At 49.6% G+C, this 25,565-nt stretch overlaps 1 protein-coding gene across 1 annotated transcript; it reads left to right on the forward strand.

The window, feature by feature from the left end:
- Positions 1 to 331: 331 nt before the first annotated feature.
- On the forward strand, positions 332 to 20,818 carry SHPK (sedoheptulokinase; the record flags this gene model as incomplete). Its single annotated transcript, XM_082679659.1, has 7 exons — positions 332 to 547; positions 3,940 to 4,081; positions 9,725 to 9,908; positions 10,450 to 10,602; positions 11,864 to 12,039; positions 15,743 to 15,943; positions 18,170 to 20,818. The coding sequence occupies 7 exons, from the start codon at positions 332 to 334 to the stop codon at positions 18,580 to 18,582; spliced, it is 1,485 nt and encodes a 494-aa protein (XP_082535785.1). The 3' UTR covers positions 18,583 to 20,818.
- Between the last annotated feature and the right edge of the window lie 4,747 nt (positions 20,819 to 25,565).

Raw genomic sequence — 25,565 nt, forward strand, 5'->3', positions numbered from 1 at the left:
GGAGGGGCTCAGGCAACTTGGCAGGCTCGGATATGTGGGAGGGTTAAGTCACTATTAGGGTCACAGAAGCGCTCGCATCCCCCAGCGAGACTCGGGGTACTGGTACTTTGGTGAGCAAGGCCGAAGCCTCGGGCCACATCGCAAACCCTGCCCTGCGGGGCGGGGCCTGTAGGTTCCGCCTTCCACCGCGGCTCCGCCTATAGCCGGGGCCCGTCACTCGGGGTGCGCGGGACTCGGCCTTCCTCAACCAATGGGAAGACGAGAATTCGTCGTGTTGAGCGTGGCTGGAAAGATTGGCAGGCGAGGCCCCGCCTCGGCGCCTCTGTCCCGGATGAAGTGTGCTGGAAGGGGCGCCCGGGCCCCAGACTCAATCGCTGTCATGGCTGCACGGTCTGTCACTCTCGGCATCGACCTGGGCACCACGTCTGTGAAGGCGGCCCTGGTGGAGGCCGCGCGCGGCGACCCTTCCGGGTTCGTGGTACTGGCGAGCTGTGCCCGGCCTGCGCGGGCCGAGACTGCGGCCCAGAGCGCGGCGGCGGGGCCCCAGGTGAGGCAGCGCCCTGGAGCCTCGCCGCCTCCAGGAGCCTCCAGACACCCTCTTCCTCCTCAAAGAAGTCTCCCTAACTGCTCCAGCCTGCCTGATCTCTGCCTGCCCGCTGCAACTCCCTCGATCCGATAGATCTCCTCCCAGGAGCTTTCCCACCTGCTGGCACCGATCGCCCCACTCTCGGGCCTTCTTTGGGAGCCTTGACCTTGGCGCTATACCCCCGTGCTCTCTGCCCTCCACTTTCTGTATCCTGACCTGAAGGAAATTGCTCTCCTGCATATGGAGCGATCTCAGGCTGCCTTCTCATTCTTGCGGCTCTCTGCTCCTCACATCTGCAGGTGTCCTCAAATTCAGGATTCAGCTTGTTCCCTAGGGCGGTGTCTGGGTTTTCCTTGAGAAATCAGACGCAAAATCCAGCGTAACCTGCCGCTCTCTCATCCCGCAGGAGTGGATTGTGGGTGGAGGAACTCAAACACTTGGACAGCAAAAGTCCCCTGGCCCCAAAGGCTGAGATACCTTGGAAGAAAGACACCAGGACAGATAGACATTGAGAGATACCACAATTAAAATGTTAGAAAAAGGTCAGATTGATAATTCTACACGGAAACTAGTGTTTTGTGAAAGCTACAATATAGAAATGGAGAATTTCACCACAGTGGGCTCAATTGCAAGTTGTGGGTTCAGAAAGGATGTCAGTCCTCAGAGATGGATTCCATTAATTCCTTGAAAAAGGTAGCTTTATGTTCAGTTCATTGATAATACAGATTAATATCAAGGAACTTTCTGTGTATCCTCATGACTTTTTTTTTTTTCCTGGATCTCAGCTTGTTCTTATAATTGAAATAGATGACCTCTATGGCCCCTTCCAGCCACAAACCTCGATTTTCTGAGCCAAACCCCACTCCCAATAGCTTTGTTTTTCACAAGCTCTTGCCACATACCTGGACTCAGTCCTTCAGGGTTCAGAGTCCATCTTGATCAGAAGCATTTCAGAGGATAAAGATTTCAGGAGCACTTCGCATTTTCATAGAGCCTTTCAAAATTAGCTTGGTTGGGGCATCAGGACATTTTAGAATGATTATCTCACTTCATGGACCATGAAGTGGAGGCAAAGTCAGCTCTGACCCTGTGGGGGTAGGCAGCAGAGCTGCGATTACAGGGGTGGGTTCTAGGCAGTGCCCTTTTCTCTTGAAATAGGGCCACTTCTTGAAAACTACTTTCCCCACTTCCCCCAGTGTCCAGCACAGTGTTCTGTGTTTACAGGCATGCCCAGTGCTCCACACCTGCCTAAGGGGGGGGTTTAGGGGAGGCCGGTAATAGCCCCCCTTGCATCCTCCACATGTGTGTTGTGCTCTGGGACAAACAGCCTTGTTGTAAGTTCACCTATAGCAGGATTTCTTCACCTTGGCACTGTTGATATTTGGAGGTTGGATGATTCTTTGTTGTGGGGTGCTGTCCTGTGCGTTGTAGGATGTTCAGCAACATCCCTGGCCTCTAACCCACTGCATGCCAGTAGAACCCTCCTCCCCAGCTGCGACACCCAAAAATGCCTCCATATTGCCAAATGCCCCCGAGGGGACAAAAATCATCCCTGGGGTAAACACTACTGATCCATAGAAACACCTGGTGGCTCTGTTCTTTCCTCATGTCCATATTTCTCACTCTTTAGAAGCATTGTGTACTCCACGGTCAACTTTGGCAGCTTTGTGGAAGGTCAGACTTTTAGCTCTTTGCAACTTTAAAATATCAAGATTTTTGAGGGAAGCTCTGTGACCCTTTCTTTGTTATGAATTTTACCTGTCTGGGCCTCAGTTTCCCCATCTGTAAAAAGGGTTGTGGGGGAGGAGGGTTGAATGAGTTCCTAAATTCTTTTTTCAAATCTGAATTTCTAGCATCTGATCTGAATGTAGACCACTTGATATTCTGAATCAAGGAATGGGGGCAGCGCCTTTCCTGTGACATTGTGGGTGTATCCACTGTCTGTCCAAGAATTGCTCCCCCATCACACTCACCACTAAAACTCCCCACACACTGAGTGCCTCCTTGCCTTCGCTCCCCTCTGGCCTGTTTCACTCCTCCGCTGTCCTTACCTACACAGCTCACCCACCCTAGGCCCATTTTAAACAGCAGCTCCTCTGTCCTGCGTTCATGTACCATCTGGGTTCATGCCACGTGGGAACTCTTTAAACCAGCACTGTGCAGTGCAAATGTGAGCCACACGTGTAATTTTCAACTTTCTGGTGCCCGTATCAAAAAATAGTAAAAAGGAACCGTAAAATTAAGGTTCATTGCTTATTATTTTAACCCAATGGATCCAAACATATCATTTCCATATGTCATAATCAATATAGAATTATTAATGAGATATTGTGCTTTTTTTTTTCGTACTAAATCTGAAATCTGGTGTGTAGATTTCAATTCAGACTAGCTGTGTATAGCTGATGACTGGCGTGTTGGACAGGGCAGGTGTAAACAAATGCCTCTTCCCTGCTTCCTTCTTCCTTTGCCCACTGTCTTATTTCTTCCCTCCTGGGGGATCACGCATAGCCATGCATCTCCTCTCTGCCCCATCTTTTACTGCCCGCTCAGTTCTACTGTAGTCTCTCCTGCATAAAGAGTCTTGTTAGGATGTAGGGTTGCCTCCTCAACGAAATGCTCTGTGTTCCCTCTCCTCTCCTTCCCCAGCCCTACACCTCCTCACCTTTCTTCTTTCTACTCCTTCTATCATGTTTGTTTGGAGCCAAGAACTGCCACAGCCCGAGGCCAGCAGGCTGACAAATAAAGGCTTAACTCCAAGGAGGGGAGGCCTTCACTGCCCCCGGAACACATGCAAGCCCTCAGGGCATTCGGGAAATGTTTGCCAGATGGATGAACTGGAGCAAACACTAGGGCTGGTCCTCAGGTGCTTTAGTCCAGGAAGCCTTTCTTGCCTACACCTTCCCTGCTGGGTTCCATCCTTCCTCTACCCCAATGCTTCATGTGCCTTGCCAAAGACCTTTGCCTTATTTCTTCTTGCAGCATGGTCTTTCTTGTGTTTTCCTGTCCTGCTGGACAGTAAGCTCCTGTAGGGCAGGGCAGTGCTTTTCTCAGCTCAGACTCTTCCACGGCAGCGGGCAGAGCCCAGGCCATTGGCTGAACTTAACCCACAGAAGCGCCTCATCTGTGAAGGGAGAAGTGGGACCTCGCCCACCACGTTCCTACTCCAGGCCCCGCTGGAGGTGGTGGAGAACCCTCAGGCCCATATCCCCTCCTTGAGGCCCCTCAGCAGGTCCTGGAAGTGACCTCGGTGGAATTAGGTGGGCAGCCACCACCCAGGAGGTCCCTGGCGCCTCTGCCCTCCTTCCCCTGCCTGTGTGTGTACCTCTGTCCAACGTATCCTGTTCTGTTTCCAGGGGCAAGAGCAGGATGTGAGGAGAATCATCCAGGCCCTCCACGAGTGCCTTGCTGCCCTTCCCCGGCAGCAGCTCTGCAAGGTCTGTGGCATCGGAGTGTCAGGACAGATGCACGGAGTCATGTTCTGGAAAACAGGCCAAGGTATGCTGAGCTTGGGGGTGATCACGTGCTGTTAACAGTCACCCTGTGATCTCAGGTGGCCTCGGCCTGCAGCGGCTTGAAGCAGGGTTTTGGTTGCCCTGGCCAGAGACTGAAGTTAGGCTGCAACAGTGAGAGTGCTGAATCCTAGCCACTAGACCACCAGGGACCAGCGGCCAGTGATAAGACTCTAGCCCTCGGCTTTGTAGAAATGAATTTCCACAAAGAGACAGAAAGTAGTGAAACAAGTAAAGTGTTTATTAGGAGGAAAAAGGGTACGTGTGTATAGACACACAGGCAGGCTCAGAGGGGCAGAGGCTCTCAGAGGCTCGCGCCCTCGTGGTAGTTTGAATCACTTATATGGGGCATTTCTTCTGATTTCCCTTGGCCAATCCTCTTGCTTTGACTGGCTCTGAGTCCGTATTTGGTTTATCTCAGGGTCCTCCCCTGTGTGTGCGCACATCTCTTAGGCAAGATGGATTCTAGCAAAGAGGCCTACGGGTAGGTTGACATCACCTACTATGGAGTGGCACCCCTTCCCTTTTTGACCCCCGAGGAGCCTTTCTGTGCACGTGTACTTGGGAAGGGCTCCTTGATCTTGAGAATGAGGAATATGTGGTCTCTTTATCTTTTATCTGGACAGCCCTTAACGCTTCGCTCCGCTATTACCTTCATCTTGGAGTATCTGTCCGCAGGGGACAGACTCCAGCTGCTCAGCCTGGGGCCCTTCTATCTCCTGCCTCCCCTGGAACCAGAAAAGGGCTGCCAAGGGCTCTCTGTGAAGGGTCAGGTTATTCTGCTGCCTCTTGCGTTTTGTGTATATCCTGTCCTGTTCAAAGGAGGTAATGAAGTGAACTGTCCACTCACACGTTATTCATGAACAGGGAGAGGAGAAGAGTGAGTTCTCTCTGATTCTCTGTTGGGTTCAGTGGAGTGGACTTTCCACAGCCTCCTCTTTCTTTGTGCCAGTGTCTTGGAGCATCAGTGCCAACAACCAAGAGATTAGTGTAGCTGTAGATTCCAAGACGCAGAGGAAACTCTTCTGAATTTAGGCATAGTTTTTGTTGTTTAACATAATCACAGATATTTGTGATTTTTCCATTCCAGGGCACATCCTTTTCATGGGCACAGTTGCTAAGCATCATTTAGTTGGTCGTATTCTTTCAGGAGGTCAGCCACAGTGCAGAGGTGGGTGGCCTGTTCTGTTTGGCCTCTAGGAGGAGTATTAAGCCAGGAAAACAGCAGTGAGCACTTCGCATGCCAGGTGCTGAGCTAAGTATATTACCTGTGTGATCTCATTGAATTTTCCCAACACCCTTATGACATGGGTTACATTACTCTCCCTCTTGTGCAGATGAGACCTGGAGGTTCAGAGAGGATAAAATAATATGCTCAGGGTCATGTGGCAGCAAGTAGCAACTCCAGCTTTTCTCTTTTTTAATTAATCTTTATTTTGGCTGCGTTGGGTCTTTGTTGCTGCGCACGGGCTTTCTCTGGTTGCGGCGAGCGGGGACTTCTCTTGTTGCGGAGCACGGGCTCTAGGAGCGCGGGCTTCAGTAGTTGCAGCACGCAGGCTCAGTAGTTGTGGCTCGCGGGCTTAGTTACTCCACAGCATGTGGGTTCTTCCCAGACCAGGGCTCGAACCCGTGTCCCCTGCATTGGCAGGCGGATTCTTAACCACTGCGCCACCAAGGAAGTCCCGTGACTCCAGCTTTTGAACTCAAGTCTGTCTGACTTCAGACACTGAACTTTGAAAATCTCCCAGGAGGACCAGAGTCACAGGAGGACACACTAGCTCAATGAAGGGAGGACTTTCCCAACAGAATGTCCAAGGCAGGATTAGACTCCTGTAGGAAGTTATGAGCTCCTGTTACGGCAAGTGTTAAAAAAAATTTTTTTTTTAATTATAGAAAGTTCGACATAGACATAAAAGTAGGGAGAACAGCATTATGAACTGACACATACCCATCACCCAGCTTCAAAACTATCAACTTTTCACTGCAGGTGTTTTAAGCGTAGTATGGATGGCTACTTTGCGGGGTGGAGGCTGTAGTTAAGGAGGTTGGACATTGGATTCACCCCTCCTCTGCCTAGAGGATCAGTGATTCCGATTCCCCTGGGCCAAGTGAGTGGTGACTTGCCTCTTGGTGGCTTGACAGGGGTCTGGTGGTGCATCCTTTGATCAGTCCCCAGGGGGGGCCTGGGTGACTGCCGAAGCCCACCCAGGCTCTCCCCCTCCTCCTCTCCGTTTGTCTGCCTGTCGTCAGGCCAGCTGGGACCACGGGAGCTGCTCGGCTCCAATCCCCAGCAGGAGTGAAAGGCCAGTTCTGGTGTTAGAGCTGAACTCTCAGGGGGAATCTAGGTTGTAAAAGTTTTTAAACTCCTTAATTTTGCAGTAACAAGAATAAACGTCCTTTTGATACTAAAACCCTTCCCAAAGAGGACAGCAGAGATCTAATGATTGTGCTCCGGTCACACGCCTTCCTTTCTGCCTGTCTCCTGGCCTCTGTAACGACCACACAAACCATCGCCCACATCGGTGGAGAGAGCTGCTTAATATTTCATGGGGCCCACCTGCATGCCTTCTTGTTTTGGTTTCAGTTTCTGGGAAGGAGAGCCACTGTTTGACGATGATACCTGCTTAGCAGAGTGAGTGAAATCATATTTGAGATCAAGTCGTTCTGCTTTTCATAGCGGCTGTAATTCAGTTTGGTTTCGGGACCTACAATATATGAGGCTCTGTGCTGGGCCCCGCGGGAGACATAGAAACAGGATGCAGCCCTCGTCTTCCAGGGCTCGCTCAAGGCAGTCAACACAGACAGGCACCAGTAACCTGAGCGGAGAGCTAAGTGCTTCCACAAGGGCGCCAATTGGAGAAGAGAGGGAGTGACTAGTGTCTTCTGAGAGGCCTGTGGTTACACCAGTTTCCACATTCCATTTTCAGGCTCAGTAATAGCAGGAGAGAAGTGGGGATCATAAAATCAAGCTAAAAGGCCAGCAGCAGACAGGGAGAAATTATTCACTAGTATATAGTAGACAAAGGACGAATATGGGTGCATATAAAGAACAAAGAAAGGACCAATGGCCCTGTGGAAAAATGGGCAGAGGAAACCAACAGGCAATTCCTAGAAGAGGAAATACAGATAGCTAATAAGCATATGAAAAGATGCTCGGTGTCATTAGGAATTAGGAAAATGCAGAGGAAAACAACAACGAGAAATCATTTTCCACCCACTGGATTGTAAGAAAGCAGTTTGAGAATGTCAAGAGTTGGCAAAGGGGGTGGAAAATTGGTTTTTTAAAATATCACTCCTTGTAGTATATATTAGCTTGGCCGTTTCAGAGGGCAGTTTGGCAGGCTGTTTGGTGGGCTTCCCTGGTGGCGCAGTGGTTGAGAGTCCACGTGCCGATGCAGGAGACGTGGGTTCATGCCCCGGTCCGGGAAAATCCCACATGCCGCGGAGTGGCTGGGCCCGTGAGCCATGGCCGCTGAGCCTGTGCGTCTGGAGCCTGTGCTCCGCATCGGGAGAGGCCACAACAGTGAGAGGCCCGCGTACCGCAAAAAAAAAAAAAAAAAGATAAGAGAGTTATAGCAACTACAGGAAGAAAACTTCCAGCGGAACTAATATGAAACCCATTTGCTAACTGCCGGGGGTGAGGATAAAGCTTTTAAATTATACACTGTAAAAATAAGAGTTACTATGACTCAGTGGCCCTACTACCTAAAATCTGTTCAGGAAAAGGACTTTAACATGTATATGCAAAAGAGGCATAATCATGGTTATTCATGGCATCCTTGTTTATTGTAGTGAAAACTGTGACGTTTCCTCATGGGGGAGTGGTTAAATAAATGTTGGTACCCCACGCTGTAGAATGGTATGCAGTAGTTGAAAAGAATAAGGTGCACTCACATGTACTAATGTGGAAAGAATTCCAGGACATGTTGCTGGATGATAAAAACAACCACTAAAAAAATACATACAGTATAGTACTGTTTGTTTTTAAAAAACAGACAAAACCAAAATATAATAAAACCCAGCCCAAATCAACCAAACCAAAGAGAGTATGTTGTGTGAGTATAAAAACCCAACAACGGGACTTCCCTGGCGGTCCAGTGGTTAAGACTCCGCGCTTCCAGTGCAGGAGGTGCAGATTCGATCCCTGGTCAGGGAACTAAGATCCCACGTGCTGCGCGGCCAAAAAATAAAAAAACCCAAAAAAACTCTACAAGTGCTAACAGTGACAGGAAGGGGGCTGGGACTCTGATGGGGATGGTCAAGCAGGCCTTTTGCTTTATCTGTAATATTTGGATATTTTATATTGAGAATGCATTCACTTATCATTTGTATAATTTAAAAAATTTTAAATTATTATTATTATTATTTTTGCTAAAAAAAAGAAGAAAGTGAGAGAAAGGATATCCATCAGGCCAGATTCTGGAACAGACTGCCTGCACTTGAATCCTGCCTCTATCACTTAGTAGCTATGTGATCTTTGACAAGACTTTTAAAGCTTCTCTGAGTTTTATATGTCTTATGTGAAAATGGGGATAAATATCACACCTATGTTGTAAGGCTAATATGTAGATTAAAAAAATTAATATTTTTAAAGTGCTTTGAACAACACCTGGTACATGGTAGGAACCTCGTATTTATTTTATAACACAAACAAAATAAAGATGATAGCCCTAAAAGTAAAAAGAAGAAAAAGGGTCAAAAGAGTTTTGGAAGCAGATAAAAGGGTTGAAGAAAAAGCTCAGATTTCCAGCTTTAGGGCTGGGATAAGAATCCCAGCTTCAGGCAGAAACGTAATAGTGAGGGTGGACCACCCCGTCCCCAGCTCACTCCCTCTTCCTGGGTGAAACTTAGTAAGCTTCAGGTGCGTATTATCTGTGACCGCTTCCCTGCTCTTCTTCTTCTTTTTTTTTTTTTTAATGATTTTTATTGACGTATAGTTGATTTACAATGTGTTAGTTTCTGCTGTACAGCAAAGTGAACCAGTTATACATATACATATATCCAGTCTTTTTTAGCTGCTTTTCCCATATAGGTCATTACAGAGGGATTGAGTAGAGTTCCCTGTGCTATACAGTAGGTCCTTTCTCTCCTTTCTTTCTTTTTTTTTTTTAAGGCCGTACCTTGGGGCCTGTGGAATCTTAGTTCCCTGACCAGGGATCGAACTGGACCCTCAGCAGTGAAAGCACTGAGTCCTAACCACTGGACCGCCAGGTCCTTATTAGTTATCTATTTTATACATAGCATTGTGTATATCTGAATCCCAATCTCCCAATTTATCTCTCCCCCACCCCATTCCCCCCTGGTAACCATCAGTTTGTTTTCTACATCTGTGACTCTATTTCTGTTTTGTAAATAAGTAAATTTGTACCTCTTTTTTTTTTTTTTTAGCTTCCACATATAAGTGATATCATATGATATCACTTGCCTTTCTCTGTCTGCCTTACTTCACTCAGTATGACAATCTCTAGGTCCATCCACTCCCTGCTCTTCTGGGTACTGGCCAGAACCCCTGAGTGTGAGTGAAGCATTGTCATGGGTGATAAAGTCTGTCCTATAACCTCACTAGCAGAGTAGTCTCAAGGACATGCTGGTGCCAGTTCTCCATTTTTGGTCATCTCCTTCGTTCCAGGTTGTGAATGGACAGAGGCAGGGGCTGCCCCTGTGTTCGAGCCCAGAGCCGTGAGCCACCTGGTAACGTGGCAGGATGGCCGGTGTGGCAGCAAGTTCCTGGCTTCTCTGCCCCGGCCAGAGTCTCATCTCAGTGTGGCCACGGGGTTTGGCTGCGCAACCATCTTCTGGCTTTTGAAAAATAGGTACGGACACCTGTTGTTTGAATTGGGTGACGGATTTGCAGGGGAACGAGAGTGGCTAGGGAGCTGTACCTCTAGCTGGCCAGCATCACTCCACGTGCTGGACTGTCCCTCAGTGAGTGTGGCCCAGCACAGGGTATAGTCACAAGACTTAGACTTGGTCTACCACTGCTTCATTTCGCAGAGGGCTCTTATTGGTAATCTGATTCTCACCTGGAGGGGGAAAGAAGAGACCCGAGAGGGCCAGGGACTTGCCAAGGATCACAGGATGGGTTCACGGTGGGATCAGGGCTGCTGAGAATGGCTGATGTCCTGCTTTCCCAGGCACGGTGTGTCCTCCTAGGAGTACCCTCCCTTAAGGCTGACTCTGGCCAGCTTGGCTTGGAGAGGTTGGGAGGTTCCGCTGCTAGGGATCCACAGCCTGTGCGGTTCTGGCTGCTACCCAGCTATGCCATGTCTAGTCCACACCGCCCACAGTTAGGTGCAGCACATGCTTTCAAGTCAATATTAAACCACGTTGAATTGTTTGGGGTATGAAAAACAGCCCAGAGTTCCTGAAGTCCTACGATGCAGCTGGCACTATTCACGACTATGTGGTTGCCATGCTGTGTGGCTTGACAAGACCCCTGATGTCCAACCAGAATGCCGCTAGCTGGGGATATTTCAACACCAGGAGCCAAAGCTGGAACTTGGAGACGTGAGTATAACTGTGCAGGCTGGCTTGAGGCTGAAGGGCAGAACCTCTAAAGCGGGAGCTTCAGTGGGGCTTTCCCATCTGGGAATAATGGAGGATTCCACGAGGCCAAGGTCAGGTTCCAACACCCTCCAGCCTGTTCCAGTCCCCGGGCATGGGTGGGCCTGACTGTAAGTGAAGTTCTTGGGGAGGGGCGCCATCCACCACGCCATGCTGCCTGCTCCTCCACCGTTGCCCAGACCTAGGGTGGGCTCCCCAGTTCTTTCTGTGCCCTGAGCCAGCCCGTAGATTCCAAAGAACAACATCCATTCTTTAACATATTATTTTATTTTTTTAACTTTTTATTTTATATTGGAATATAGTTGATTAACCATGTTGGGTTAGTTTCAGGTGTACAGCAACGTGATTCAGTTATACATATACATGTATCTGTTCTTTTTCAAATTCTTTTCCCGTTTAGGTTGTTACATAATATTGAGCAGAGTTCCCTGTGCTATACAGTAGGTCCTTGTGGGTTATCCATTTAAAATATAGCAGTGTGTACATGTCAATCCCAAATTCCCTAGCTATCTCTCTCCCCCACCCTAATGTATTTTAAAATAAGGTTAAGAAATGGAAGTAGTAGGCTTAAGGGATGCCTTTTAAGTTCCCTTTAAGCAATCATTTGCCTTTTCAGGTCCAGCAGTCCAGTGCCCTATAAGTTCACTGCCTTCAGGGTCCAAATTCTGAGCTCTGTAATAAAACAAAAAGCACCTGGTAATTCAGGTAAAGGACTTTCCAGCATGTTTTATAAAATTGGCAGCCCCATGTTCACTAACCGCGAGTGATGGATGCATTTGGTATTCAGGAGACTGATGGGTTTGACTTTGGTTTGGCCTGTGCTAACCAGCTGTGACTTTGCTCTAAAACTCCAGCTTCCTCCCTTTGCACAGTGTTTGCTCTCCCTTCAAATGCAGGAGGCTGGATGCCGATAAAATCTGCTTCTTATCCAGTCCCTTCTGACTACCTCTGCTCAAACTGGTTGTGTTCTTCTCCAAGAGGCCCATCCCAAGCTCTTGAAAGCCAGGGTTCACTCTTTAAATAACCCAAGGCTTTTCCTCATGGTTTAAAAAAAGCCAAAGAGACGCTCTGTGAAAACACTGGATTCTGCCCTCCCTTCTTGAATGTGTATCCTATCGCGCTTTCCATTGCTGAGTTTCCTGGAAACAACAGAAAACAGAAAACCAAGCACCAGGTAGATATGCTGTCCACTTTTGGTTTGCAGACTGAGGGACGCAGGCTTTCCCGTCCACCTACTCCCGGACGTCACCGAGCCTGGCAACGTGGCAGGCAGAACTTCCCGGGCCTGGTTTGAGATCCCAAAGGGGACGCAGGTGGGCGTGGCCTTGGGGGATTTGCAGGCCTCTGTCTATTCCTGCATGGCCCAAAGGACAGACGCAGGTAAGTCTGTCTTTGGTTCTCTCCTCAGACTTCTACTGGGGCCTCCTAAGCCCCAGCTCTGTGCCAGGGTCCGAGGGGCACCCATAGCCAGCAGTCGCAGCGTCCTCTTGACCATTATGTTAAAAACATGAAAAACACCCTCATCCCTACAGGTGAAGCCCCTGCCCCGGGAGCTTACAATTCAGCAGGGCAATTTCTATCCTGACCACAGTCTGTGCCTTTCTTCTCTAGAGACAGGTGAGGGAAATGACTCTCTCTAGTTGGCTGGTTTCTATGTGTCTCCATGACCAAGAAAATAGATTATTATTCAATAGGTTAGGGGTTTTGTTATTGTGTGTTTGTCAATGAAAGTTCCTCGGATCTGAGTAGAAGCGCAGACGTCCCTGTATTCCATGCAAGAGAGTCACAGTGAAGGGGAGACAGCAATCCAGGGCAGGGTAAAGGGCCAGATTGTAAATATTTTAAGCTTTGTGGGCCATTTTGTTTCTATCATAACTACTTCACAGCTGTTGGGGCAGGAAAGCAGCCATAGCCAATGCATAAGTGAGTGGGTGTAGCTGTGTTCCAATAAAACTTTATTTAGAGAGGCTGACATGTGAATTTCATAAAATGTTCATGTGTCATGAAATATTCTTCTCCTCTTCATTTCTTTTCAACCTTTTAAAAAGGTAAGAACACGCTACTGGGATTGTAAAATGGTGCAGTCCCTTTGGAAAACAGTCTAGCGGTTCTTCAAAAGTTAAACGTGGAATTACCATGGGACCCTGCCATTCCACTCCCATGTGTATACTCAAAAGAATTGAAAACACATGTCCGCACAAAAAACTTGTACACAAATGCTCCTAGCAGCCTTATTCATAATAGCCAAAATGTAGAAACAACCCAAATGCCCATCGACTGATAAATGGATTTTAAAAATGTGGTGTATCCACAGAGCTAAAATGCTATAACATGTGAATGAAAGTGAAAGGCCACATAGTGTATTATTCCATTCCTGTGAAATGTCCAGAACAGGCAAATCCGTAGAGGCAGAAAGCAGATTCATGGTTGTCTAGGGCTGGGACACGGGGTTGATTGCTAACCAGTATGGGATTTCTTTCTGGAGTGGTGAAAATGTCCTAAAATTAGGTCTCAGTGATGTTTGTACAACTCTGTGAATATACTAAAAAGCACAGAACTGTACACTTTAAAAGGGTGCATTTTATGGTGAATTTTCTGAATTACATCTCAATAAAGCTATCATTTAAAAAAAAATGGAAGAGACTTTCTTAGCTCCTGGGCCATACAAAAACAGATGGCAGGCTGGATATGGCCTGGGGGCTGCCATTGGCCCCTCCTGGGGCTGGGGTAGACTTTGGGTCTGCTTCCCCGAGCAGGGTGATTGCAGGCTGTGTGTCTCATTTGATCCTCAGGGCAGCCTGGCTGAGTGGGCCCACTTTGAGAGCCTCGCCTTGTTATCAACGGGAACAGAGAAGTCATTCATCTTACTCGGATTTTCTTTGTCATCACATCTTTTTTTCCTCCATCAGTTAGAACTATTACAATTTAACCTTGAGTTTAAAAACTCTGACCAGCACTATCCTCTGAAGCAGTAGTTTATTCCTATTTTAGTACATTCTTAAAAAATAAAATTTCAAGTGACTTTTTGTTTTGTTTTTGGTAGTAATTCCTCTTAATTCAAGATTAGGTGAGAGGGAAAGCTGAGATTCTGCCACTTAAAAAAATTTTTTTTTATTGAAGTATAGTTGATTTACAATGTTGTGTTAGTTTCAGGTGTATAACAAAGTGAATCTGTTATACATATACATATATCCAGATTCTGCCACTTTTGTTTGCACAAGTATGTGATAAAATCTTTTAAGGTCAAGAACCCCATCTTTTTCTCCTGAATTTTCTCCCTGAGCCCTTGTCATCATGCAAAATGAGGATGATGATGCCTTTCTCATGGGGCCGTTGTCGTGATGCACTGGGATGGTGCCTATAAAGAGCCTGGCTCTTTCCTCCTACCTGGTAGTCTTCAAATCTTAGGCTGTTCCCTCCACAGAGAGCTGTCATGTGCCTGGATATAAATGTCCTTTCTAGATGGTGGTCAAATGGGAAGAAGCTAAGCTTTAGGCTCCATCTTCACTGAGCTGGTTGTGGTCTCTGGTTCTAGACTGGGGCCGCTGGCCTGTGCCCAGCTGTGCGGTGTCCATGGGCAAGGCTGGTCGGCCCCCTTCACTGACACTTCCCCCCGAGGGGATAGGTGGAGGGCATGATGCTTCTGGTTTATCGTCATGGTGAAAGTCTTGATGTGGCAGGAAGTCAAGGTTATTGACTTTCTGAGACTTGTTTTCACTCTCCTTGCCTCTGCCTCCCAGGAGGTAGGACAGTTGGATCCTGACCTCAGTTAGTTTAGCCCCAACAGACTGAGAGGAACAGGCTTTCTGGCCAGGTCTCGTGAGAAATGGAGGAGAGACTCCTGGGACAGTCTGTAGGCTCTGGCCTCCATCTAGAGGAGAAAAGCATCCCCTCTGTTCTAGGTCTGGGAGCGTCCCCCCTGCTGGTGGAGGGAGGTTGAGAAGCACACCTTGGAAATGAGAAGGAGGTGGTACCCACCAAAAATGAATGAAACCTCCCAAAGAATAAAACACTTGGGCTGAGGTCTGCCTCTCTGTGAATAGTAGCTTATTGCTGTGTAACAAATCGCTCCAATGCTTAGTAGCCTAAAACAGCAAACACTTATTATCTCACACAGTTTCTGAGAGTCAGGAGTCTAGGTGTGGCTGGATTGCAATCACACTGTCAGTCGGCTGGGGCTGCAGTCATCTGAAGGCTTGACTGGGCTGGAGGATCCACTTCTCAGCTCACTCATGTGGCTCTTGGCAGGAGGCCTCAGCTCCTTGTAGGTGTTGGAGGACGGAGGGAATGAAAAGCACCCACTGAACTGAGACTGCATCTTGAGACTGAAAAATGAGGCAGGCGGCTCTGTATAATCAATGTGTCAGTTTATTTTAGGGTAACTTACAGAGTGGGATCAGGCAGACAATGATCTGGAAGCATTGGCAGCTGCATTCTGCACCACCAAGGGGCCTTTGGGACAGTTTTATAGTTAACCTAGGACATGAGGGTGGGTGCCTGGAAACAGGACATACACTCCTAAGTTAAGATAACTGAATGGGTAACTAGTCTCATGGGCTCTGGGAATACATCAGCAAAAGTCAGCATAGTTTGGGAACTAACAGAGCATAGAGGCCACCTGGCCCTAACCATTGTTAAACAATATCTACTAACTATAAAGCCCTTGACGACAGAGAAGTGATTCACCACCTAGTACAGTCCTGGGTAGGGTCAGCGGAAGGACAGGAGGGACCGTATGGGCTCAAGATGGGGTCAGTTATGCCAGCAACCATCCAGTGGGCCTCTCCATAGGGCTGCTCACGACGTGGTACCTGCCTCCCCTGGAGCAAGTGATCAGGATGGAAGCTGCAGTGCCCTTTTATGACCTGGTCTCCAGAGTCACACACTGTCACTTCTGCTTTACTCTCTTCATTAGAAGCCAGTCACTGAGTCCAGCCCACACTCAGGGGTGGAGGACTAGGCTCTTCCTCCTGAAAGGAGGAGTATCCAGGAATTTGTGGCACACTCTCCGACCCTGTTGTGACTTGTGGCCTCTGAGTTAGCCCAACAGGCCTAACCTCTGCTTTCTTTGGACCACATCCAGTTCTCAACATCAGCACCTCGGTGCAGCTGGTAGCCTCCATGCCTTCAGGATTCCAGCCAGTGCAGACTCCAGACCCTGCAGCTCCAGTCGCCTACTTCCCGTACTTTGACAGGACCTACCTGGCGGTGGCAGCATCCCTCAATGGGGGCAACGTGCTGGCCATGTTCGTCCACATGCTGGTCCAGTGGATGGCGGATCTAGGTAAGGGTGGCCCACACAGTGGTGTGTTCTCTGTTTGTCCTTTCTATGTGGCAGTGTCCTGGTGCTGAATGTGCTGTAAGTTTCTAGATTCTTGTCTCAGACCCAGCCAGATTCTAGCACATTCCCTCTGTCCTTAGGGATCTGAGCTTGTAGCCTTTCATCTTCTGAGCTGCCATCACCTACCCTTTTTTATTTTTTTTTTTGCGGTACGCGGGCCTCTCCCTGCTGTGGCCTCTCCCATTGCGGAGCACAGTCTCCGGACGCGCAAGCTCAGCGGCCATGGCTCATGGGCCCAGCCGCTCCACGGCATGTGGGATCTTCCCGGACCGGGGCACGAACCCGTGTCCCCTGCATCAGCAGGCAGACTCTCAACCATTGCGCCACCAGGGAAGCCCATACTCTCTTCTTTGAGGCGCATCTTCTCCTCTAATCTTAACTGTGGAGTATCCTAATAGTCTCCTGGCTCTCCCTGGCCCCGCTATTACTTTCTCTGTCAGTAACCTTGCATTTGAGGTTTGCCTTCTGCTGGCTACAGACAGCGAAGAATAAAATGATCAAACATGAATGAGTGAAAAGACTGGTAGCACTTATTCCTGGAAAGTAGCACCTCTCCTCCTTCCTTGGAAGGGTCCCTGGAAACTCTGACGTCTTCCTGCTCTCTTCAGGGTGGAATTGATCAGGCCTTCCTCTGCTCTGCATTTACAGAGAAAGATGTAACCTCTTTCTTCCAGGAGAGGTTCCCTTTCTAAGTACTTAGGGTAGAAATGAAATTTCTGGCCAGCTGTCTAGAAATAGGGAGATCATGCTTATCAGATGCATGGGTCACTTGTAGGAGCTCAAAATCAGGTCATTCCAGGAAACATCGAACAGAATAACTAGGTGGGGCACAGGCCACAGGGAGCACCTGGGAAGTTCATACTGGTCATGCAGACAGGTGTTGCTGACCCACGTCAGTCCTTCCAGGCTGGCTGGGGGTGTCAGCATTGCGGGTAAGTTCTGCCCCCTTGGCTGGGAATCCCTCAGGAATGCTGCATTTAAAGAACAGAACTTTGATCTTGTTTTGCCTTGAATCAAGAAAGGTTTTAAAGATGCAGAACCAGTCATCAGAACCTTCAGGCAAGCCCTTTACTCAGATACTTCTTTAACTGGGTTGAGTCTGTCGACTGTTTACTGAGTTGGCTGGTGTTTCTATTTATACAGAAGTGACTGTTTTGCTCAGCCCTGAAAGAGTACGTAATACTTAAGTTTTCTCTAAGATTTTCAAAAAGAAAAGTCTTTTACATTTTCGTGGTTCTTATTTTGATGAAACAGAGGGTGCTTTGAAGGCTAGTAGTTTATATAACTTAACCTCCTATGAAATGTCTACATTGTTTCATTTGATTGAAAAGAATATATTTTTTTCTTTCTCATTCCTGAGGGTGTATAGGTGAGTTTGTATCAGTTAAATGTGCTGACGTTGAGACTCCTTGGGGACTTTTGGCCATACATTGGAAATACTCGTGGAGTTTTAAAAACCATGTTGATGTCCTCGTTTCACCCCCAGAAAAGCTGATTATTTGGCTTGGGGGAGAGGAGTGGGGCCTGAGCACAGCATTTTATGAAAGTTTCTCAGGTGATCCTGATGCTCTCAAGTGTTGGTAAGCACTGATCTAGAACCTTCTACTCAAAAAGCGTGGTCCTCAGGCCAGCTGCACTGGCTTCCTCTGGGAGCTGATGACAAATGCAGAATCTCAGGCCCCACCCCAGGCACACTGAATCAGAAGCTGTGTTTTAATAAGATCCCTGAGTGATTCACATGCACATTCAACTCTGAGCTCTGGTCTAGACCGGTTGTTCGTAACCTCTGCCGAGGGGCAGGCTAGACTGTGATCAGCACTGTGGTCCTGGGATTCCTGTGACACTAATAACAGGTGTGATGATACTTACTGATCAGTGTATGCATTTGGTCTACTTAGGACCAAGAGTCCCACAGCTGTGGGATTGGTAAGGACTCACAGCAGCGCTTATGAGATCTCTCCTTGAAGATTGGGCTGGGGTCTGTAGTGAGAAAGGTGGCTGGGGTCTGGAGCAGAGCACAGCTAGCCAGAATATTTGAGTCCTGAGCTGGGAAGCAGCCAGCCACAGTGAGGAGAGGCAGCAAGTCAACCTATCCTTGCCCCCTGGTAACTCTATAGCCTGCAGCGAGGGGGTGCATGAACTCACACAGGCCTTCTCTGTTCCTGGCAGGCCTGGAGGCTGAAGAATCCACTGTGTACTCACGCATGATCCAGGCTGCTGCACAGCAGAAAGACACCTGCCTAACCATCACTCCAACAGTGCTGGGCGAGAGGCACCTGCCAGACCAGCTGGCCTCAGTGACCAGAATCTCCTCCTCTGACCTCTCCTTGGGGCACGTGACCCGGGCGCTGTGCAGAGGCATCGTTCAGAACCTGCACTCAATGCTTCCTTTTCAGCAGCTCCAAGAGTGGGGCGTGGAGCGGGTGATCGGCAGTGGGAGTGCGCTGTCCAGGAACGAGGTGCTGAAGCAGGAGGTGCAGAGGGCTTTCCCCTTCCCAGTGTCCTATGGGCTGGATGTGGATGCAGCTGTAGGGGCCGCTCTGGTTATGCTCCAGAGAAACCTTAACCAGCAGGAGTATTAGCACACTCATTGGCCAAAGGACTGTTGCAAAGTTTATCTAATTAACGTTCCTCTCCTTATCTTGGGATCATGCTTTTCCTGGACAGCTCTGTGGGCAGTTTTAAGCAATGCTTATTCTCAGGCCATCATTTTGACCAAGAACCAATCTTCAGGGCACACTCTAATAATGCAGCCAGGAGTCATCAACCAGATCCCAAATCAGTGCCTTCTGAAAGAGACTCACCTGAGAGCTGGTTGCAAATGTAGATGTGGGAGAGACAGAGAGAAAGGGAAAGATGGGTCACATGTACTGTTGGAAGAGTCTTCCCTACTGGATTGTGCCACGTGACCCTGAGGCCCCTTTCCCAATCTTGTTCTTCTCTGGCCACAGCCAGCTAGCTGGGGCAGAAGGTGACCCAAGGACAGTGATGCAGGCTGGCTGAGATGAAGATGCAGGGATCTGTGCTGGCCTTCTTGCCATGTACCTCCCCTCCAAGGAGAGCCTGCTTGGGGCTGCCATGGTTCCTCACAACACAGCTGGCTTGAAGACACAGAACAGAGAAGAAAATGTGGGTGGAATGACCAGCCAAGGGGACAGATGCTGCATAACGCCACTGTTCAGGCATGTTGTTCCCAAGAGTCTGACCAGACACCAGCAAGACTCTTTTCCAAGAGTGTGTCTGTGCAGCAGTGTGTTTTTACCCCTGTGCATCCCTGGGAAGTCTTCCAAGGGAAGGGATGCAGCTGCGCATGCTCCTGTTAGAGAGAAAGCAGAGAGAATCCCTTGTCCCAAATGCCCCAGCTCTTCTTTCTCTTGGTGTGGGCCTTGCTGGCCCGCCATGTGTGCCTGGCTTGCAGAAACATCCCACTTGAGTCGGCATCTCTGCAGGGATCCCAGAGCATCTTAAACCTTCCCGTGGTTGGTAGGATGACCATGGAATGGCTTCCAGGAGAGGGCCACCATCGCTGTGTCTACTTCCACACTCCCAAGGGTGATCCCAGGTCCCTGACTCTGAGGCACCTGGGCGACTGTGAGTTTGGGAAGCAGTCATGTCTCTTTGTGAATGCCACGTTATGTGGTTGTCTGAAACTCTTAATCTGCCTGGCTGTGCTGATTGAATTTCAGATACGAAAGTTCATTCTTCCAGAGCCTTGTCCCTTTAGTAAAACACACCTCTCTGCATTGGGAAGACTATAAATCTGGCACTGCCACAGGGTTTGGGAGGTTGGACATAACTCTGGGGATCATTTGTAGAAGCCCTGCCTGCCCCATGGTTCTGCCGGGACAAGCAGCTGCAGATCACTCAGGAACGTCATGTAATTGTTCTCTTGGCCAGAATGAGTTGACACCATCATTTTGAGAGAGAAGTCACCTCGGGATGGGCCAAAGGATAGCAGAGAGCCCTGTCCATCAGGAGGAACTGGCCCTCCGATGTCAGGGAGGCAGCCTGTCTTGCATTCCCAGGATGCTGTGGGTAGAGTCTAAATATAAATTAGGAGCTGGATGGGTATCCTGCGAAGCACCATAACTCTCTGTCCCCTTTCCGCATGTCCACACTACCTCTGAGGGCTAAGCCTTGCACGGTCCAAGCTTGCCAGCTGGTGGTCCTGTTGTCATTTCTATTGCACTTGGCCTGGAGCCTCTGCAAGGGTTTGAGTACAGCTGCCAGGGCCTCATTTCTCCAGCCTGAAGTCATAAACCACTCGTTGCTTCTGCTCTCATTCTCAGGAGGTACCATTCTGATCCTCAGATGAGGAGCTGGGTCATTAGGGCTGTTTGCCAATACCCTGATCTTAAGCGCATGGTAGGCTAGCACTTCCCCACCTGATTTGCTTTGGCCAGTAAAACGTCAACAGAAGTTTGTCGCTTCCAGGCAGGAAGCCCTTTGGAGCCAATGTGAGATTTGCCACACTCTGTTCCCTTTGCTGTAAGTGACCTGGGGTGTCCCAGAGAGGAGGCTCTGCTGCCCTGGGTCCCACATGAGGGCATTGTGGTGTAGAGCCCTCACCAAAGAGCGAGTGACTCATAGTGTGACTGAGAAATAAACCTTTGATGTTTGATGCTACTGAGATTTGGGAGCTGTTTGTTACCACAGGATAACTTAGTTCATTCTGACTGCTACAGCCATGGTAGACACTGTGCCTGAGAAGTCCCAGCATAGACCCAGGTGAATCATATTTATGAAGCATCTACTAGGAGATGGGTGTTCTATCAGGCACGGTGATGTATTGTTGAATTCCCCTCACTAGGGAATGAAATAAACGCTATAACAGATTTACCCACATGCCAAGAAGGAGGAGCAATTCATTCTTCATGCAAGCGACATCGAAAAAAGAAACCTTAGAAAGTTTCAGTCCATTGCTACTAACAAAAGTTAGCGTTTTTTTGTTTGTTTGTTTGTTTTTTGCGGTACGTGGGCCTCTCACTGTTGTGGCCCCTCCCGTTGCGGAGCACAGGCTCCAGACGTGCAGGCTCAGCGGCCGTGGCTCACGGGTCCAGCTGCTCCGCGGCATGTGGAATCTTCTCGGACTGGGTCACGAACCCGTGTCCCCTGCATCGGCAGGCAGACTCTCAACCACTGCGCCACCAGGGAAGCCCAAGTTAGCGTTTTTTGAGTACCTACAATGGACTAGAAGCTAATCTGGACTCCACTTGTTTGAACTCATTTGATCTTCACAAGAATCCTAGAAGGTGGGTGTATTATCCCCATTTCACAGATGAAGAAACCGAAACACAAAAACGTTAAGTGACTTATGTAAGATCACGACTCTAGGATTCCCAGCCCGCTTTCTTTGTTATTCTAGGCAGCGAGGTCAGGTTAGGCAAATGTGTTTATGTTAAAGTGATTGGCCTGACCAGAGTGTGTGAATTGTCTGGTGTCACTTGGTCATAGGGCAGGTACAAGGGTGTCGTGGGAGTGGTGGCTGGAAATGTTGGGCAGACGGAGAAGGGTGGTGGATGCCAGAGAGTTTGGACTTTCTCCTGTGGGCAGCGGAGGGGAGGGAGGGCATTGGGGATTCTTGGGCTTTGGGAGAATAGCTGGCAGTGTGTATTCTGGATTGGAGGATGGATGTTAGGAGAAGGGTCCCAATTAGGGGAACCTAGAAAACAGCCTGTGAGAGATGGTGAGGCTGGAACCAGCCAGGGGCAGAGGAGTGAACGCCAGCCCTCCGGCTCGCTCCCCTGTCCCGGCCACACGCACTATCCTTTGGCCTTTGACTACATACATATGATGTTTACGTGGCTTTCATGTTCTCTGTTTTCCTTTTCTTCTCAAGTGGACTGAAAGCTCCTTGGGGGCAGGGTCCCTATTAGGTGTTCTCTGCCCCGTCCTCCTCCTGCATCTGGACTTGGGCTGATGTCCACCTCACAAGGCAGAACGCTACACCTTGTCCGAGGCCTGACTCTGATGCCATCCGCCAGCTGCAGTCCCCCTGCAGCATATTTGCCACCAGATCACAACTGCATCCAGGACCTCGCTCAATGTTTGCTGTCGGCACGGCCTGTTGGCTCCTGGTTTGTGCCTGTTACAGGGAGCCCCACCCTGTAAGCATCAGAGAGAGCCTAGCAGGTCTTCCTCCTTATCCCTCCCAGCCTCCTGGAGGGCAGAGACCACCCTGTTCACCCTACTCACCGCTCTGGGTTTGCAAAGTGCACAGTGGGCCTCAGGAAAGAGGGTGGGTCACACCTGACCACTTCTCAGGCGTGATTAGATGAACAGGCCACATCTTTGAAAGTGAGATGTTCTTGGTATAGAGATGCTCACTGCGTGACTCATGAACATTAAGGAAATCTTGTTTTTTTCATCAGAAAACAATTAGTCACCACCTCGAGCTAATGGCCGGATACAGTTCAGCAGTCAGCAGATGCGAGCTGAAATAATGAGGAGATGTACAACCCCCCAGACCTGCCTGGAGACTTACCAGCTCACAGAGCCCATTCACATCCATATCCTTGCTAATCCCCAGCAAAGCCCCTGAAAGCAGGCCAGGCAGGTGCTCTCACCTGTGTTGTGGATGAAGAAGCAGGCCCGGAGCTTCAGCTACCGCCCAAGTTCACGCAGCTGGCGTCTGACACAGCTGGGCCGCTTCACTCCTGCTTCCATTCTCTGCCGGCACGCCGCCAACCACTTCTCACTCTGTTCTGGTCCCTCTCTCTGGGTCCCAGCTCTGCAGAGCAGGGCTCAGCCATGGGGTGCCGAGTGGATGCCTCCCCAGCTCAGATGGCCAGCTCATCTGCTTCTGCAGCACACAGACCCCTCTCCCAGAGCCCTCCCCTCCACGGGAGCTGACTCATGTGAGTACCGCTGACACTCATGCACAGACCAAATGCGAAAAGGAAAGTAATTTTCTTCCAGGTTTGCTATTTTCCATCTGAATCTTGGACCCCTGAAGCCATTTAAAATTTGGGAGGCAAGACGCATAAATCAGGACACGATTTAGAAATCTCAGTGCAAGACTTAGAAAGCTCAAGACAAACTAGTAGTGTTTTCACTGTCCTTGGCGGGGGGGTGGGCGTTACAGGCACCTGCGGTCGTGTCTTCACCAGTCTCCCTGGGGCTGGGTCTAGCACGGCCTGCTCCCCACCAGGTTCCTCCCGAGGTGGCAGGATGAGTGTTCCCAACTTTGGTAATCAGTCTTTTTCAGCACATGGGAGTTTGCTGGTTTCTAGCTGTGCCAGAAAGTCTGGCTTCCAATCTGAGAAGAGCCCAGGTGGATGAAAAAAATCTATTAGGCTCCCATTGCCAGGGTCAGTGTGCCCCACGGTGGTAACACAGAGAGAGAGAGAGACCTGTGGCCATCATTGACGTTAGCAGTTTTAGCCTAGGTCACACCAGACGGGGCCCAACCACCTGCTGTGAGACCTCCAGCGCTTTCCCGTGCTGCCTCTGGTACCCATCAGAGCTTGGAGGGAGTGCCCCTTCCCAGAAGTCATCATTAAAACATGATCTACTTACAAAGAGTTTTAATGGGCACGTCATTACATAGATCCAAGAACAACACAGTGTTTCAAATTACGACCCAGAAACCACACTGATGGTGGTGAGGCCCAGCCCTGAGGTCCCGTCCCAACACTGTTTTCTGAACTTTAGTGGAACCACTCAGGGCAGGTGCTGTTCAGATAAAGCCGGGCCAGCGTGCACCTTTGGGAAAGGCACGCAGTTAGGCTTGGAGAAGGGAAACGGAGGGCGCCGGAGCCTGTGTCGCCCAGGAGCCGTTAAAATCTGCAAAGCCGGGTGCAAACATCAGAGAAGTTAAGGCCCGATACAAATTTTAGGAAGCTCCAGCTGAGACTAGTACAGTTGTCACTGTTCTTGGGCAGGTTACATAGCCTGTCTGCTCTTCATTTCCTCCTCTGTAAGGTGGGGACAAAATTGTACTCACCTCGTGAAACTTTGCAAGGGTCCAATGAGATAGTGCCTATAAAGTGCTTATCCCAGAACCTGGCACTCTGTCTGCCATTCTTGTTGTCATTGTGATCAAATGTACCAGTAGGCCCAGGAAGGCATCGTTTGGAGGAGGTGGGATTTGAATGATAGGATCTCAGCGTCCATAGGTCTCACCTGCCACTTGGGCCGTAACGGTGGGTTGAGCGGGATGGATGTTGGGCAGAGGGAGGGCGGGGGGAAGAGCGTGGAGGCAGGCACCGTGGGTGTGGCTGGGGAGGAGATGTGTCTAGGTGACAGGAGGAGGTGGGCCACGGTGGGAGAGGGGACCGGGGATGTGGTCTCAGGGTGCCAGGTGGAGGGGTGGGGCCTTGATTGGTAAGGGGGCCACGATCAGGACAATGTTCTAGGACTAGGGACTGGGAGGTGGCAGGCTGGGAAGCCTAGACTGGGAAAAGGAGGCACTTCTGGGGCTTCTGGTGAGAACTGTCTGCCAGCTGCCGTGAGGGATGGACGTGAGCCACAGAAACAGCCCAGACGGCGAGGACAGAGAAGAGGGTCGAGAGGACAAAGCATGCCGGACTTGGTGACCAGAAGAAAGTTGGTGCCTTTATAGGCAGGGGCATTGAGGGAAGGGAATGTGGGGGGAAGAGGGGTCCATCTTGGGATGTGCTGAGGGGAAGGGGTTTGCGATCTTTACCTGGAGATCCCGGGAGGCAGGGATGGAGCCCAGGGGAGAGGGCAGGGCTGGACGCCTGGGTGAAGGAGTCACTGGCTTGGGAATGTCAGGTGGGTTCTTGGAGGAGTGAGGGTCTCAGAGAGGCGAAGGAGGAGGTAAGGGTCCCGAGGAGCACCTGTGTGGAGGGGAAAGGCTTGGCGAGGAGAGGCAGCCAAGGAGACCAACATGGAGCTGTCGGGGAAGGAGGAGAAGGGCCAGGATTTCCCCTGCAGCCCTCGGAGCATGTGCGGTACCAGGTATACTCTGGGATGTTGTCAGCCCCACTGGCTCTGTTACAAAGGGGACACATTTAGTGACAAGTGTTGTCCTCACCAGAGGCAAAAATCACCTTGGAGGCTAAGGGGACGGTCCTGGTGGAGAAGTGTGACCCACCACTTTGCTGGACATTGCTCCTGGGCTGGCCGGTTCTCGCAGTGCCTTCCTCAGATATCTCCCTCCCTGTGCCTGGGGGCAGCTCAGGGTTGAGACCCCGGCCTGGCCCAGGCAGCGTGTGAGCCAGGGGCTGTGCCTGACCCAGTGTCTGCACGGCACTGTCTCCATACCGAGGTGTATTTAATGCTACTCAACTGTACACTTAAAAATGCTTAAAACAGTAACTTTTAAGTTATACATATTTTACCACAATTTCAAAAAAAAAAAAAGAATGAATTCCAAGTTTCATTTTTTCAAAAATTAATTTTTTTAATATTTTTTAAAAATTTTTATTTATTTATGGCTGTGTTGGGTCTTCGTTTCTGTGTGAGGGCTTTCTCTAGTTGCAGCAAGTGGGGGCCACTCTTCATCGCGGTGCGCAGGCCTCTCACTATCGCAGCCTCTCTTGTTGCGGAGCACAGGCTCCAGACACGCAGGCTCAGTAATTGTGGCTCACGGGCCCAGCTG

This window comes from Grampus griseus (genome assembly GCF_964374135.1).
Source record: "Grampus griseus genome assembly, chromosome: 20".
NCBI lineage: Eukaryota > Metazoa > Chordata > Mammalia > Artiodactyla > Delphinidae > Grampus > Grampus griseus.